The 18,487-nt window shown below is 36.4% G+C and overlaps 1 protein-coding gene across 4 annotated transcripts in view; it reads left to right on the top strand.

Annotated features, from left to right (window-relative positions):
• SOX13 (SRY-box transcription factor 13) overlaps positions 1–18,487 on the top strand; it is a 152,598-nt gene that overhangs the window by 109,048 nt on the left and 25,063 nt on the right. For all 4 annotated transcript variants that reach the window (XM_053706710.1, XM_053706709.1, XM_053706711.1 and 1 more), the window contains 9 exons: positions 3,671–3,739; positions 5,935–6,107; positions 14,484–14,552; positions 14,644–14,749; positions 14,878–14,942; positions 15,028–15,187; positions 15,524–15,630; positions 16,683–16,776; positions 17,307–17,447. In XM_053706710.1, coding sequence (XP_053562685.1) covers positions 3,671–3,739; positions 5,935–6,107; positions 14,484–14,552; positions 14,644–14,749; positions 14,878–14,942; positions 15,028–15,187; positions 15,524–15,630; positions 16,683–16,776; positions 17,307–17,447 — 984 coding nt within the window. The remainder of the gene's footprint in view (positions 1–3,670; positions 3,740–5,934; positions 6,108–14,483; positions 14,553–14,643; positions 14,750–14,877; positions 14,943–15,027; positions 15,188–15,523; positions 15,631–16,682; positions 16,777–17,306; positions 17,448–18,487) is intronic.

Raw genomic sequence — 18,487 nt, 5'->3', positions numbered from 1 at the left:
CGTTTTCACCTCTTAGCCAATAGCCGTGCGGTAAATCCGACTCCCATGGGCGCCAAGCCGGATTTACCGCACGGCTATTGGCTAAGAGGTGAAAACGTCACCTCTTAGCCAAAACATTTTTTAGCCGTGGGCTGCCGAAGCAGCTAAAAACGGCGATCGATTGAATCAAATAAAGGAGCTTTCTACATGAAGTATCTTATACTTGATGAATGAAAGTGCCCTTTATTTGTTTCAATAGTAAATCCTAGCGTTTGTAAAACGCTAGGATTTACTTTCACTTTACGGTCCATTTTTCCTCAGAGAGCTACTATTGAGAAACAGAGAGGAGATTGGAATAGGGGGCAATGACAGATTCCCTCTCGGTGAGTAGTTTTTCACAAGCCTGCTACATGTGTCGCAGGGATCTGTCCCTTAGCCTCTTCCTTATACTCCTCACATACTGTAGATCCTCTGCTGCAATGTACTCAGCACTGGATGGGGTATCTACTGTAAGCAGTCATTTCTGACTGGTAAGCACAGTGGAGTGGGTGGTGCTTGTTATGTAAGTGTGGACTCATTTGCACTCACATTTCAGATTTTTTTTCTTTTTTTTTCAGATTTATTTTTCATTTTTTATAGATTTTATTTAGTGTGTATTCCACTAAGAGGGTCTCTGTTTTTCACTTGACTATATTTCCCCTAGCTCTCGTTTATTACTTTTGGCATCCCTCCTTGCATATTATATTGTCTCTCCTATAATATATATTACTTTTGTATCCGTGTTATTACTTTATTACATGGAGCATACTGGAACTGTCCCCACGTCTTTAAATGTAGACCCTTTAGAGGTGAGAACCTCTAACCACTTATCTACTGTACTTATCTATATTTTGCAACCTTCTGCATGTTTCTCCTCCAGCTCAACTTTGTAATTCTTGGATGGATCTTGCCTTTAGAGGAACCTGTTCTCCCTCTTTTTGTACTGTTTTCTTCAGATTTTACTCCAGGTTTTAAATCATTTGTGCACTCGGCTGTTTCTGATATGTTGGTGGTCCAAGTAAGTGCAAAAAATATTCTTCTCTTCCTTAGTTGAAGGTCAATGTCATGGTGCTTATCTTCATTGTGCCGATGCGGCTGTCTCCTTCACTCTGTATGACCGTCGTCTGTTTGCGTTGCCTTGCAACGTGATGTGTGCCTCTCTGCTCCGCCTGCTCCTGATAATGTCAAAAGTTTTTTTATAAATCTCGGCATGCCAGATTTTTAGGGTTACCTTGGATGAGAGCAGGTAAAATAACCATGTTTACTAATCAGCTGATTATTACACCTGTGCTCCAGTTCAGATGTCCTCAAAATGTGGCCTGTTAGGGAGGCCTGAGGACAGGTTTGAAAACCAGTGCTGTAGTTGAAACTTTAATTCTGGCCAGAAAGATTTGGGAAGTTATTTCTTTCCTGGTGTGAAAAACAAGGGTTCAGCTGGCATTCCTTCAGAATTCCTAGAATTCCTCAATTTTTACATGAGGGCTTAGATTATAGTTTATCTGTTATTTCTTTAAAATGCCAGATTACTGCATTCTCAGTGTTCTTTCTCAATAAAATTGCTAAACTTCCTGACATTCAGAGTTTTGTTCAAGCTGTAGGCAGGATACGACCACTGATTAAACCAATTTCTCCTCATTGTAACCTTAATTGGCTTCTAAGAGTTTTGCCTCTCCTTTTGAGCCTATGCACAGTTTAGACATTCAGCTTAAATCTTTTTTTTCTTCTGCCAGAAGAATTTCTGAATTGTCTCCTCTTTCTTGTGAGCCTTCTTATCTTTTTTTTTTTTTCCTTTTTACCAAGGGTGGTCTCTTCCGATGACGTCAATCCGGAAATAGTAGTATCTTTTCTTTTTCCTAATCCACAAAATTTAAAAGAATGGCCCCTACATAATTTATATGTAGTGAGAACATTCAAATTCTTCTTACAAAGTGCAAAGAAATTTAGATGATACTCTAATTTGTTTATCCATTTCTCGAGATGATGCAAAGTCCAAAAGGCCACAGCCGTTACTCTTGATGCTTAAGGCTTACTTGGAGGCGGGAAAGCCTCCCCCAAAATGCATTACAGCCCATTCGGCTACATTAGTTTCCACTTCCTGGGCTTTCAAAAATGAGGCTTCTATTGAACAAGTTTGAAAGGCAGCAACATGGTCATCCTTACATACCTTTACTAAATTCTACAAATTTGATGTTTTTGCTTCTTCTGAAGTGGCTTTTGGTAGGAAAGTCCTCCAGGTACCAGAGCCTGAAAATTTTGGTGCTTGCCTTCCCAAAAATGTTTGGATGCCCTAATTACTTGTGGATTCCACAGCCTGGGTATTAGTTCCCAGGAGTAATGGCTCATGGACTCTCACCACCTTATGAAAGAAGACAAAATGTATGCTTACCTGAAAAATAATTTCGTTCTTGGTGATGAGAATCCTTAATGCCTGCCCATTTTTACTAAATGTATGTACATTTTGTTTTCTGGAGGCAGTTTGCGCCTCATTTTCCGTACATTGTCCTTTCCTACCTTTCCACTTCTTGCTTGGCTATATGTAAGACTGGCATGCCAAACAGGTGGGAGGGATTAAGTGTTATTAGAGTAAAGGTAATCTTTGCCTCCTCCTAGTGACAAACAGTTGAATCCCAGGAGTAATGGCTCATGGACTCTCACCACCATGAGCATAAATGGTAAGCATAAATGTTGTTTTTGTTCATTTGTTTCTGAACAAACAGGAGTGTACTGTGCTCATTATCAGATGAATATTTGGAAATGTTAATGAATTAATTTTACTTGTGTTTACAAATATGTTATTGTATAATTTACTTTGAAAAATCCATATGTAAAACCACCATTAAAATGCATTTGTTAGTGAAATTTGCTCAATTTTGCCAATCCAGTGTAATCCAGCAATACTGCCCTTTAAAAAAACCTCAAGCATGATTTTTTTTTGTCTCCTTTGCTGAGACCAGTTAGTGTGAGTAAAGTAAATTAGCCTGAACTAACCAATCACTACGTAGTGTGTAGCAAGGTCAATCTCTGAGGGAGTGGCAAAACGACAATCGCTAGAAGTAAATTACAAGAAAAGCAGTCAAAGTATATTTTTATTGGGGAATTTAATTTTGAGTTTGTCACTTTTATAAACTGTATTCATTTGTATTGTGTTGTTTCTCCTATATTATTCGGCATTGTGTAAAAGAAAAAAAAAAGTTTTTTTGCATGACAATGCAACATTATTGTTGGTAAAATAAGTTTATTACTTAAAGGATCATCAAATAGAACATTATTTCCACAACAAACAAATGCATAGTAAGAGTCAAAAGTTTAAATAAGCATCAGATTTTTTTTCTGACAATTTTCAAAATGACTTCCATAACTCTGCTCCATGTATCATGTGACAGCAATCACCCAATCACAGACTCATTTATGTTTACACTGGGAACTCTTGGACATCCTCAGTAGGAGCTGATACCTCAAAGTGTGCATATGTATGATATGATAATGGAAGTAAATTAGGAAAAAAAAATATTTTTTAATTACTTGCTCTGTCTGAATCATGTAAAGTTTAATTTTTACTTTGTCCCTTTTACAGATGGCCCTGGTTTACTGTAAGGACTTGCTGAGAGCAACATGTCACTAACTTTTTTAGTTTTTTTTTTTATCTTCACAGCAATGCCAGCCCTAGAGAAGTTGCTGTCCAGTGACTGGAAAAACAAACTAAACAGCAGCGATGTAAAAGGTAAGTGGTAAAGGGGCATCATTTTTAGGAAAAAACACTTCTAATGGCATTGGGGGTTTGTATACTGAATAAGGAAATTACTATTTTATCTTTTTTTTATTATGACTTGTGAATATTAAGAAATTGTGCATGTGATATACATTTAAAAGAATGTGCGCAATATAAATTGGTACTCACCCAGTAATGCGATAAAATATACCCGATACATCGGAAAACTGATGATAAGCAAAAAAAAAAATATTGCGGCCATTTTCACAAACATCATTTGTGATACATTCCAACTTAAAAATATATCTAAAAACAACATTATTATTAGTGCTTTCATTTTTGTACTATGTAGTACACATTAGAGATGTGTATTTCGCTTTGGACAAATACAAATTTGTCATAAATGTTGCCAATTTGGCGACTCATCCAAGACACGAACAGCCAAATACATTATTGAATGAAACGGACAATGAATGAGTGATTGCTTGGCCACATCAATTTGTTTGTGCCTTTAGAGCCAAAAATGGTGCAGGAAAACGGTGAAAGGAGCTATATTGTTTGGCTAAGCAGCTACTTTGTTTGTAATGATGTACAGGGGGTCTGACCAATCATGTGCCTATCATCCCCTGTGCAATCGTGCCATAGCATTGCTAATGACTGATGATGGGGATAGACAGGCTGGCACTAAATGTTGGATTTTAGTCGTACAGACTTGCCCATTCAAGCCTTAACCTAGGAATATTAGGAGGTGGGAGACTAGGGGAAGCTCAGATATTTTTAATCACTTTGACTAGAGATATTGGAACATGCAGTTGTGTGACATCTGTGCCTCTGTGAGCTAGTTATTGACTCAAATTAAATCCGCAAAATGTATGTTCTGTTAGCACTATAAAAAAAGGTTCTTTTTTTTTTTTGTTTGAGTTGTATGTAAGATTTTTGTTAAAATTTGTGGTGTATATGTGCATTTCCCATTGGAAATAACGGTATCAAATTCAATATACGGCGGAAAGAACTTCCTCATGAATGGAATGTGGTCAAACCAAACTTTGGGAAAAATCTGAATCTTATCTTTCAGACAAAACTAATTTTTCACCTGTGCATCTCTAGTATACACACGACCACAGAAAGGAGGTTTTTAAAGGACAAATGCCCACATAAAATGTTTTCTTATTTTGCTTGCTTTTCCTGTATTTTACAAAAAAAAATGCAAAAAAAAAAATCTTCTTCTATGGGGGACCACCGGTAGCTGAAAATGAAAAGGCAGGAAAATATATTAAAAAATAAATATTGCGCAATGACTTTTGTTAAAAAAGGACACATCATGCATCATGACACTGCATACATTTAAATTTTTGAAAACCGTTATTTATGATAGCTTTGATTATGCTGTTACAATTTCCTATTGGCTGTTAACAGCCGTCATCTTTATTATATTTGTAAGCACAAAATACAAGATACAAGTTATATTTGGGAGAGTAAATTAACATAAATTGTGCAAAGAAAATGCTCTGATGTGTTTGCATATAACCAGGAGCTTAAAGGGACAGTAAACAGCTTGTTTACAAGACATTTCTGTTGTGTTGCTATGGAATAACATATCAGCCAAGTCTTAACCCCTTCCTGCCGGGACTTATTTGTCTATATTGGAATAAAGTTCTGATGTAAACAGATATTTAAAAATTTAAATCACGTGATTGCATGAACAATTTCAATGATGGATTGGGTCAGGGGGGAGTGCCTATGATGCTAGGCATGCCCTCTAGCCCACGACCCTATTTAGGAAGTGACTATGGCTTCAAGACAGCCAGGCGGCTAGGACGTTCCATGCCGTCCTAACGGCACTAAAGCCCAGACAGCATGGAATGTAAAATTAGATCCATTTCAGCAATGCGCTACTGGGAGCTAGCTGATCACATCTGGTGAAACAATGACGAGGCATATGTGAGAAGCTAACAATCACCAGTTAGCTCCCAATAGTTCAATACTGCCTTTTTTTTTTTACCTAGGTATGCAGTTCAGCAAATGATACGAATAGAAAAAAGTCAATTTGATAATAGAAATACAAGGACAAGTGTCTTAAAATTGCAAAGTCTCTTAAAACTTAACCATGAAAGTTTTTTTTCTTTGTTATTTTCATGTGCCTTTAACAATGTTGCGTCTGTTTTTTTAAACTCGGTTATGTATAGTAATAAACGCTGTGCCCACAGGTACCCAAGAGAGTCTGGCAGAAAAGGAGCTGCAGCTGCTTCTAATGATCCGGCAGCTGACAGGGCTGAGGGACCAGCTGCTGAGCGCGCATTCCGAGCATAGGAATATGGCAGCCATGTTATTTGAAAAACAGCAGCAGCAGATGGAGCTGGCAAGGCAACAGCAGGAGCAGGTGAGATTAAGATAGGCATGTGCTTGTTGTGCATTAATGGTCTTATTGCTTATTTATATGTACTGTGATCTATTTATCAAACCTCTGATACTGGTATAATTAATATTTTTAAATGAATTTTAAGACTTACAAATTGCTTCCTTAAGGATATACAGAATCGATTAATCATGTCTACTCTATTACTTTTATTCAATACTATAATGCATATGATTTCCTTTATTTACTTTTTTTTTTTTAACAATCCCTCCCCTGTAGTTTTAAGTTTTTCTTTCCAAAGTGACATGTTATTTTAATGATTATAATAAATGTTATTTTTGTCACTGGGTAAATCAATGACTGCATTTTACCTTTAAGGGAATATTAAACTAAAATGTATTTCCCCTATAAAATATTAAATTGATTAAAATGAAAAAAAAAAATTAAAACAAATTACAATATACAGTCACTTTTTATTTTGCCTGATTTTGCTGTAAAATACCTCTGAAAATGGTGTATGTTTCACTCCACCCAGAAACTAGAGCTCAGATTGCAGTTAAATTTTTTTTTATCAACCCCTACAGTTGCTCCAGCCATGTGCAGACATACCTTGTTTTATTGTGCTTTGCTTTATTGCACTTGCAGATATTGCTTATTTTACACATTGAAGGTTTGTGGCAACCCTGCATGGAGCAAGTCTATCAGCCCCATTTTTCAAACATATATACACATATAAATACACATGTATACACACACACACACACACTATATATATATATATATATATATATATATACAGGTGGCCCTCGTTTTACAACGGTTCAAATTACACCGTTTCAGAATAACAACCTTTTTTTCCAGTCATGTGACTGCTATTGAAAAGCATTGAGAAGCAGTGCATTTATTAAAATAGCCAGTAGGTGGAGCTGTCTGCTTGTGTTGCAGCAAATCCAAGCAAGCTGAAATTAATCAGTTTAACCAGACCTGAGCTATCGAGCAGATTTCAAAAGAACAAGATCTTCCTGTCTATAAATCAGTCCAGATTGAAATGCATAGAAAGAACTGTTTGCAGAAAAATGCACGTGAAGTCTGTGTTGTGTGATTATTTTATTAGGTTTATAATGCTGTTTAGCATTTAAAGTCTTCATTTCAAAGCTTTAAAAATAATGTATTAGGTGTTACATATGACAATTTTGAGAGGGGCCTGGAACCTATCTCCCTCACTTCCCATTGACTTACATTATAAACTGGGTTTCAATTTACAACGGTTTTGATTTACAACCATTCCTTCTGGAACCTAACCCCGGCGTAAACTGAGGGCTACCTGTGTATATATATATATGTATGTGTGTGTGTGTGTGTGTGTAAACGCCACAAGCAAAAAGGTTACAACTCGCTGAAGGCTCAGATGATGGTTAGCATTTTTTAACAATAAAGTATTTTTTAATTAAGGTATCTACAAGCTATTGCACACTTAATAGACTACAGTATAGTGTAAACATTACTTTATTATGCATTGGGAAATCAAAAAACTTTATTGACTCGATTTATTGTGGTGTTCTGGGACAAGAAATATCTCAGAGCTATGCCTGTATTTTCATATGGTAAATTATCAGTATTGCTGCACATGATATACAAAAACATTTTTTTTGCAGTAGCATTGAGGATACTATATAGTTTAGGTGTTGATTTTACTGTTGGGACAGAAATCAACAATATGTGCTTGCACCTTAACAGCATCTATAGATTGTTAGCTGTAAGGATATGAATATATCATATAATTATAAGCAGTGTCCTCCACTGCAAATGTTGTTGTCCGTGTGGCATTGTGAAGCAGCTCAGTGGGGGCAATGTAATACTGTGCTATATTATATCAATCTCTGTAGCTATCCAAAGTACAACTTGATTGAATAATTTAACATAAATTGATTTAATGGGAAAAATGTAATATTTGTGAATCTTAGAATAATATTGACTTCAATTTTGGCTGAGTGATCAGTAAAATCTGCTGGATGATATGCCAATTAAATAGGCCTTGAGGAGAATACTGAGTTCTGAGTATTAGAAAATCCACAATTTTCAGATCTAAATTACATGAATAGGGGACAAAATAAATAATAAAAATGTATAGAGCAAAGTTCTTTTACCCTGCATAGCTAACCAATTTATATTAAAATCTCAAGATTTTTACTCTCCCCTTTAAGGGGCAAGAAGAATGAAGCGCTTTCCCCCTCTTTGTTCTACTTCACGTATGTGAACAACAATATATTTATACTACTTGCACATATACTAGGTTGTGATTGGTTATCAAGGGTCATTTTGTTTTGGAAGTCGGGGTAATCAGTGAAAAGAAAAATTGCACTATTCATTGCAAAATACTTATGTGATATAAAGCTGTATATTGAAGTCTCTATGAGGCATAGTGAAGTGCCAATGCACATGTGCACCGCCTTTTCCAGGCACTGTAAGCAAAAAAACTTTATTAACAATTGTGCATGCACAGTAGCAAGTTACTGTGTCCCTGCTGCAACAAGAAGCTAACAGGGGGACACTCATTACAGGGCAGCTATTTAATTTACAACATTTTGAAAAGCTAGGTTAGAGAATTTTCTTTTCGACTTATCTAGGGGGTGATATTTTACACAAAACTAATAGGTTTAAGCGTGTGTGTAGCTGTGTAGATAATCGTGACCTATATAGATCAGTAGGGGGCGCTATATGAAACAATGTATCAAACATAGCAATTATATATCAAACAGAGCAATAATATATCAAACAGAGCAATAATATATCAAACAGAGCAATAATATATCAAACAGAGCAATAATATATCAAACAGAGCAATAATATATCAAACAGAGCAATAATATATCAAACAGAGCAATAATATATCAAACAGAGCAATAATATATCAAACAGAGCAATAATATATCAAACAGAGCAATAATGTTGCAAACCCACAGCACATAAAACTATAAATAAAACCACTCTATAAAAGTGATATAGTCCCAAAGAAAACATAGAAGGTATTATAAACAGTCCTGTATCTCTAGGATTCTCCAAATTCTCAGTCCTCAGACCCCTCTTCTTATACACTCATGTGTATCAGGCGGCATTCTTCTTTCCGTACAAAGGAATAGGATATCTAAAACAATAAACAACAAATCTTTAGGTGGGATCTTAGATGGATGAGTATAAGATCAGGGTAATCACATTTAACAATAGCACCTCAATGTTCTAATAGAAGCTGCCGGGTACTTCACAGCATACCTGCTTGCTCACACCCGGTGCGCTAGAACTCGGACACTCCAACCGCCCCACTGAGCCAGTAACATAGCTGTATTGTAGATGCACAAGTCAATGTATAGCGATCCACAAAAACACAAAGAGATGGGCACGGAGGTAAATGAATCCAAGTATTTATTTGAAGCAGTCTCCAAAACATGGGTAAAAACAAGTAGGAAAGACCATAAGTCTTACGCGTTTTGGCTGAATATCACCTTATTTATAGACTGATGTCTTTCCTCTCACAAATGCCAGCCTTTATACACATCACTGCAATCTGATAGGACAAGATGAATCACGTAAATTTAAAGCTATACACATATATACTTCAGAGTGAAAACATAATATTATGTATAATGAGAAAAAAATCCAAAAATCACAACTGTTTGTGCAACATATAAGTCATATTCCCCTTATATATATATATGCATATTAACGGGTAAAACGAATATATTTATGCATAAACCCAATTAATATATTAGTGTTTCAATAGAGGGGTAATTAAACAATGTAAGAAGTTTCAATTAGGTTAGATAATACACATACAATTATCATAGTACATTTTTTGTATATCATACAACATACTCTTATTGTTTAGGGTACTCAGGGCATTAAACAAAATAATCGGCATTTAAATATACATCAAAAAAGAGACTACACTTATCAGTAAATATGGGTAAAACCTAGTACCTAACAATCAGTTAGATTACAAATTTTGCGTTGCGGCTTGTAACGCTGAAAATATGGCATTTTCAGCGTTAAAACAGCACCGCCGCTATTACAAGTCTTGTATGTATAGGTGTACCGCACACCTTTTTGGCCGTCACACAAACGTCAGTACCGCACTTTTTAAAAAGTCCTTTTTCAATGGGACTTCCATAGCGCCAGTATTACAAGTTTTCCTGGGAGGCTAAAAAGTGAGTAGTACACCCTATAACGACAAGATCTGTACCACCATCTAAAGTCAGTTGTTATGAGTTTTACATTACATATCTGTAGCATAAAACTCATAACTAAAGTACACTAACACCCATAAACTACCTATTAACCCCTAAACCGAGGCCCTCCTGCATAGCAAACACTATAATAAATTTATTAACCCCTAATCTGCCGCTCCGGACCTCGCCGCCACTATTAAAATTTATTAACCCCTATTCCACCGCTTACCTACATCGTCGCCACTATAATAAACCTATTAACCCCTAAACCACCGCCCTCCCGCATTCTAAACACTATTTAAAAATGATTAACCTCTAATCTGCTAATCTGCTATCCGCCCACACCGCTGCTATAATAAACCTATTAACCACTAAACTGCAAGCCCCCACATCAAAATATACTAAAATAAATTATTAACCCCTAAACCTCTGACCTCTCACATCACTAACTCTACATAAATATATTAACCCCTAACCCTAACGTAACCCTAAATCTAACCCTAATGTAACCCTAAGCCTAACACTCCCTAACTTAAATATAACTAAAATAAATCTCTAAGGCCATTTAGCTCTTTTACGAATTTCCCAAAACCCTAACCTAAAAAAAAAACCCACCCATAAAAAAACCTAACACTAACCCCCGATGATCCACTTACAGTTATCGAAGTCCGGACATCCATCCTCATCCAGCCGGCAAAGTCCTCATCCAAGCAGCAAGAAGTCTTCATCCAGATGGCAATTTCTATCTTCATCCATCCGGCGCGGAGCGGGATCCAATCAGCCAATAGAATGAGAGCTCAATCCTATTGGCTGATTGCAACAGTCAATAGGATATTTTCCCCTTTAATTCCTATTGGCTGATAGAAATCTTTCAGCCAATAGGAATGTAAGGGACACCATCTTGGTTGACGTCACTTAAAGGGAACTTTCAGTTTACGGTGGCGACCATAAGAAGAGGATGCTCCGTGCCGGATGTCTTGAAGATGGACCCGCGCCGGATGGATGAAGGACGAAGAGACCGTCTAGATGAAGACTTCTTGCCGCTTGGATGAGGACTTCGCCGGCTGGATGAGCATGGATGTCCGGACTTCAATAACTGTAAGTGGATCATCGGGGGTTAGTGTTAAGTTTCTTTAAGGTTTTTTTGGGTGTTTTTTTTTTTTTAAGGTTAGGGTTTTGGGCAATTCGTAAAAGAGCAAAATGCTGTTTTAAGGGCAATGCCCATCAAAATGCCCTTTTCAGGGCAATGTTTAGATTAGGTTTATTTAGATAGGTTTTTATTTGGAGGGTTTGGTTGGGTGGGTTGTGGGTTTTACTGTTGGGAGGTTGTTTTTTTTTTTTTTTTATTGCAATGTAAAAGAGCTGGTATCTTTGGGGCAATGCCCCATTGGCAGTTAAGTGTAGGCTAGGGATTTTTTTTATTTTGGGGGACTATTTTATTTTGATAGGGCTATTAGCTTAGGAGTAATTCGTTTTTATTATTGATAATTTCATTTTTTATTTTTTGCAATTTAGTGTTTAATTTTTTTTTGTAAGTTAGTAAATTGTATTTTATTAATTAATTTATTTCATTTTTTTTGTAATGTTAGGTTTTAGTGTAAGGCAGGTTAGGTTTTATTTTACAGGTAATAACTATTTACTAACTAGTCTACCTAGCCAAAATAAATACAAACTTACCTGTTAAATAAAAACTATTAGTTATTTTGTAGCTAGCTTAGTTTTTTTTTACAGGTATGTATTTAGTTTTAAATAGGAATTATTTAGTTAATAATTGTAAGGTTTATTTAGCTTTATTTTAATTATATTTAAGTTAGGTGGTGTTAGGGTTAGGGTTAGATTTTGGCTTAGGGTTACGTTAGGGTTAGGTTTAGGGGTTAATAACTTTAGTATAGTGGCGGCGACATTGGGGATTGCAGATTAGGGGTTAAAAAGTGTAGGTAGGTGGTAGGGGCGATGTTAGGGGCGGCAGATTAGGGGTTAATAACTGTAATGTAGGTGGCGGCGATGTTAGGGGCAGCGGATTAGGGGTTAATAACTGTAATGTAGGTGGCGATGTTAGGTGCAGCAGATTAGGGGTTAATAACTGTAATGTAGGTGGCGGCGATGTTAGGGGCAGCAGATTAGGGGTTAATAACTGTAATGTAAGTGGTGGCGATGTTAGGGGCAGCAGATTAGGGGTTAATAACTGTAATGTAGGTGGCGGCGATGTTATGGGTAGCAGATTAGGGGTTAATAACTGTAATGTAGGTGACGGCGATGTTAGGGGCAGCAGATTAGGGGTGTTTAGACGTGGGGTTTATGTTAGGGTGTTAGGTTTTAACATTATGTTTTCTTTTCCCCATAGACATTAATGGGGCTGCGTTACGGAGCTTTTCATTCCACGATCGCAGGTGTTAGACATTTTTTTTGCAGGCTCTCCCCATTGATGTCTATGGGGAAATCGTGAATTAGCACGTCAAAGCAGCGCTTGATTTCGGTGCGGTATGGAGCTGAACGCAACCATATCACCCGCACTAGCCTGCTTTTTGTAAACCGGTAATAGCAGCGCTATAGGGAGGGGAAATAATGCCGAAAATGTTGCGGTCGTTAATTTCCCTATTGCGCTCAAAACTCGTAATCTAGCTGAATATATTTTAGTTTTTGTTGTTATTATTTTAACTTGGCAATATCCCTTTAAACAAAAATTTGTCTGTATTTACCAAAAGTTTATAATGTCAGCTTCAATATTAAAGCCTTTTGGGACTCTTGTTTGCAGTTTAAATATCCAGAATGCTTCCCTCTTTGCTATTAGAGAGAGCATAAAACATCCTCTTTGTGGTTTTCTCACTGTTTCAGTGATGCACCATTTAAATACTTGTGTTTGGCCCTGGTGTTCATTAATAACATGGGAGGCTAAAGATGAACAATGTACAGAGTTATCTATATCATTTAGATGTTCTTGAATACGGTCACGAGTTTCTCTGATGGTACGAACTACATAATGTACAGCGATGCTTGGATAAAAAAGTTTAATAAAAACAACCATAAAAAATACTTCTATGTAAAAGACAGGTGCAAATGGGATATAATGCCAACTCCCCTGTATTCTCTGCAACGCGTTTCTCTCACTTAATGGGTGTGTGTATTGTGTCCAATGTAAGCTATAAAATAATGCAAAATCATGCCACATTTACAGAACTTGAAACAATGTGAAGTACTTAATAAAACAATGTGTATATTAATAATTCATGATGTGTATATTAATAATTCACTTTCAGTTAAAGGGACAGTCAACACAAAATGTTTTATTACACAACCAACATGGTTATATTAACATACTTTATAGCCTTTAAACCTCTAAATTTCTAAAGACAGCCCATGATGACATGCTTTTGTATTTGCCTTCCATATCAGGGGAAGCTAGTTTATGTGAGCCTTATAGATAACATTGTGCTGACGCTCGTGGATTCTAACAACACAGCACTAGTTGGCTTAAATGTAAGTCTAAAGATAGTCATGTGATCAGGGGCCGTCAGAAGATGCTTAGAAACAAGGTAATCACAGAGGTAAAGAGTGTATAAATATAACCATGTTTTCTGTGCAAAACTGGAGAATGGGTAATAAAGGGATCATCTATATTTTAAAACAATACCATTTTTTGAATTGACTGTCCCTTTAAGCTTTTTATGTCATATGTCATTGACCAATATAATGATGCAGCACAGCCCAAAAAATCCCTTTGAAGAAACAAAGGCACCGGCTGCACAAACAGGTCCAAAATAACTTCCACGTTTATTTACATATAGTGACCCAGACAGACATGGACAGGACTGACAAGTCTGACGCGTTTCGCGCCCTCTAGTGGTGCTTCATCAAAGACTTTAAAAAAAAATCCCTTTGTAAGCAAACCTATATTTGTTGCTTGTTACTATATGCAGGTATGATTAACCCTACGTTCAGCATATAAATCTGAATGTAGACGCTGTGTGAAATTGTAGTGCATACATACATGATATAATACATTGCATTGGTTCTATGTAAACTATATATTGAAATAAGATACAATGGATGGACCTCTATAGAAGTTTATGACAACAAAACTGAAAATTTGAATTTACTGTATTCAGAAAAACAGTATATGTAAATAAATAGAATATATTCACGCTATACTGTTTTCTAAAGTTTCCTTATATTACAGATTGCAAAACAGCAGCAGCAGCTCATTCAGCAACAGCACAAGATCAACTTATTGCAACAACAAATCCAGGTACACATATGTATTTACATTTTTTCCCCTTCTTGTCCGTGGTCATCCCTGTCCATTGATCACTAACCCTCTTTTCATATCACTCCTGCAGCAGGTAAATATGCCATATGTCATGATCCCAGCATTTTCTCCTGCTCAGACCATGCCTTCTGACCCCCAAATGACGATGCCTATTCAGCCTATTCCTTGCAAGCCAGGTGAGCTAATGGTATTCGTGTTATGAAACCTTGTAGCACCCTCTGTGGATTAGAACTCTGCTGCAAAATGAAGACTGACCTTATTTGCAATAGGAGACCTTTACCCCTTGTCTCTCTTGTGATTACAGCGGACTTTCCAGTGCAGATTCGTCATAATTCCCCAACAACGAGAGCTCCCACTGGCAAAAACCAGGTACAGTGTTAGAGGAGACAAGTGCTCAGTTAAGTGAGATCACTCACTCGAGTGGAGCTGTAACTCATTATTGTTCTTAATCTAGGAATCCTCACAACCCCTAAACTTAACAGCAAAGCCTAAAGGTTCAGACCTGTCTCCCACTACTAGCGCTTCTCCTGGGTTCAAAACATCCCCAGGGGGTTGTCAGGGAGGGGGAATCGGGGACACTTCAACCAGCCCACAGAGAGCAGCTTTACCCCTGGGTATGTATATAAGAGAATACTGCCTTCTATTTTATAGGTCCCTGTTGTGAGCTTTATTTATTTTTAATTAGTCTCTCCTTCATCTCGCTACCTCACATTCACTGTATTCCTTTGCTTCTTTATTCTGTCTTCTCTGATCTGTATTTTGTTATTTAACATTTTGGCGATGGGGCCCACAAATTCTTCGAATGTGTTTTCTTTTACTTTAATATATTTGTTCCTGTCTACCGTTTTCCCCTCAAGTCATGCATTACTATCTTTGACAATTGTTCTTCACTCCTGCTCTGTTTCATTTTGTCACATTATCTAATACGATTTGTCCTTCATACTTCTCAGGGTTCCTTGGCGAAGGAGATGCAATAACCAAAGCAATACAGGAAGCGCGACAGCTTCTCCATAGTCAGAATACAGCACCAGAAAGCCATGAACAAAGCTACAGGCAGGTTAGTGCAGATTGATGGTGAATGGACATTTCTACAAATGAGAAAAAATGTCTGAGAAAAAGTAAAACACCTGCCTGACACTTAAAAGAACTATACATGTAAAAGATAAAGGAAATACCGAAGCTAACATGCATGTTTGTGTGTGTGTATATGTGTATATATATATATATATATATATATATATATATTGTTGTTTTTTTGAACAAGAGCTTAAAGTGCCATAAAACATGTTGAGATCTGTGCATATTCTAAAAGGGCTAATTAAGTAAAAATAGTTTGCATAAAAAAATGTTAAAAAAAAATTGCTGGCAAGTATTTTAAAATAATTTTCAAAAATAAGCAAAATTAATTACATAGCCATGCTGTCCGGAGTAGTCTGATCCACCCCTCCTTATCAGTGTTTAGCATCAGAAACACAAGCATATTTCACAGCAGTTTATTTGCTTCTAAGCATGTTCCAGCAGATAATGACTGTTAAAGTCTTGCATTCTACCAAAGCAAAGATAGATATAGATACAGCCATAGAAGGAAATGTGTGGGGGGAGTTACAGCTATACAACTCAAAAGACTTAAAAGAAAGGGTTAATGGCGAGGCACTTCAGTATAAATTTGCAGGTAAAGTAATTAAAGTACACATTATATTTTGTCTCTATCCCAACTTGTTTTATGCCCCTTTAAACTGTTATGATTCAGACAGACAGACATACGATTAAAAAAAAATCAAATGTACTTATTACAAAATTGACATAGTTGTTTTGGTGTATTTTGTTGAATAGCATATAGCACTATATGCTGACAGCAGCATTCGTTAATAGAAGTAAACTCGATTTTTATTTTATTGTAGGTTCTATCTGAATCATGAAAGAAACATTTTGAGTTTCATGTCTTAAGTTTTAGCTCTTGTATAAAAAAATAAAAACATGACTTTATATATTTGTTTATTTTGGGTTTGTCTATTAGCAGATTATATGTATATTTCCTAAACTTGTATTTTTTTTATGGCACTTGACTAGAGCTTGTGTATAACCGCTGACCCAGTAATTGTTTTACAGGAGATGTCAGACTCCCTGCTAGATAATGACTTGCAGGATGAGGCTTCCCTTATCCAGGACGAATCTCTCCTCAGGTGCAATTTGGACATTGATGGTGAGTGCTCATATTAAAATTGTATTACACCGTAAAAACCCAGTAACTGTAATTGCCTTGTGACAAATGTAGAGTGTCTGGGAAATGTACTATAAGTGACATAGTTATAAAGGGAAGATGTATGGCCAATATTATGTTAATTGTACATAAATAAGTTAGCTGCAGCATAATATCAACACATTTCTCTATACTTTTGTTAAAACATTTGTCTTTTGCTTTGTATTTTAATGACGGATAATCAGAACACTTGAGATGGTTCCAATCTGGGAACTAAATAATAACTTGATTGGTGTGTGTGTACCAATTAAAATGTGTTATTTCCATGCTGTGCTTGGAATTGTGCATTCATGAATAAAATGCAGGACACAGTGGTAAAATGTCTTTAACAGCACTAGAATATCAATATAAGGGTCTATTAGGGACACAAAAGATCTATTGCCCATGTTCTTTGTCTTACAGTGATACAGTGACATCATCGGATCACGTGACTCTTTATGTTTATCCCTTGTTTTTGTCTTACTCCCTCTTAGGATCCCGCCATTTCTCAGAGGGACGGGGAAATCATATTAAACGACCAATGAATGCATTCATGGTTTGGGCAAAGGATGAGAGGAGGAAAATCTTGCAGGCGTTTCCTGACATGCACAACTCCAGTATTAGCAAAATATTGGGTAAGACAGACCATTTCACATTACACAAATGGAGTCAGCTGTTCTGCCACATTTAACTAAACTGTGTGACCCACTATATGTAAGCAGGTCAGAATGTATTTCTACGCTTATTCACTGTTGTATGTGAGTTTACATGTACTTAAACTTAATGCCCCCCCATTTATTTATTTTTCTCTTGATATTCCTGTTTCATATTTGAGGAGCCATTTCTCTTTCTAGAGCTGTAGGAGTGTTCTGTATCACCCAATGAACAATCTGTGCACAAACATAAATTTCCAATTAGTTTCAATATCAATTTAAACAACTTAAACATAAAGTTACATTAAACACAAAATGGATGATCCATAAAACTGCAGCTTTGTATCAGAGGAGCATTTTGTAGCTTTGCTTTGTCAAATGAGTATATTTTGTATGGTGATTTCAATCATTTCCCTGACCAAAACAAAAAGCTTTGCTTTGTCAAATGGGTATATTTGTATGGTGATTTCAATCATTTCCCTGACCAAAACTAATCATAACCCTGTACATGTATATAGCTAATGAGCAAAGAGGGTGGTTCCATTTTTTATCCTCTTAAAGGACCACTCAATACTGTGAGATTCCAAAACAATCTAATGCATGTTATTAGAACAAGCTATTATTACTTACCTTTCATTTAAACTACCAGTGGATTTTTCCTCCATGTCACATATTGGATGGCATCCAATTAGTTATATCGCCAGCACAGCGTGAATGTGCCTGGGCCTGGAAAACTGTACACATAAAAGAAAGATTGTGCAAAGTGTTTGCAGAACTACATGACCAAAAAACTACAGAGAATGGGGAAAATAAATCATATGTGGATATCATTAGGTAGAAAAGCTTAATTCCATGGTTGGTTGGCCTGAGTGAGAGCACTGAAGAGAAGCGCTTCCTAAATAATTATTTGAAACTTTTTAATTGTTTTTAATTTCACATTATGTAGCAGCACACTACCTATGAATAGTTTCGGCTATGAACATGTTTCATGGTCATTTAAGGTGATTTAGCACAAATGTTAC

This window comes from Bombina bombina, chromosome 3, assembly GCF_027579735.1.
Source record: "Bombina bombina isolate aBomBom1 chromosome 3, aBomBom1.pri, whole genome shotgun sequence".
NCBI lineage: Eukaryota > Metazoa > Chordata > Amphibia > Anura > Bombinatoridae > Bombina > Bombina bombina.
The sequence above is the reverse complement of the archived record's forward strand: the minus strand, read 5'-3'. Positions and strand labels throughout refer to the sequence as shown.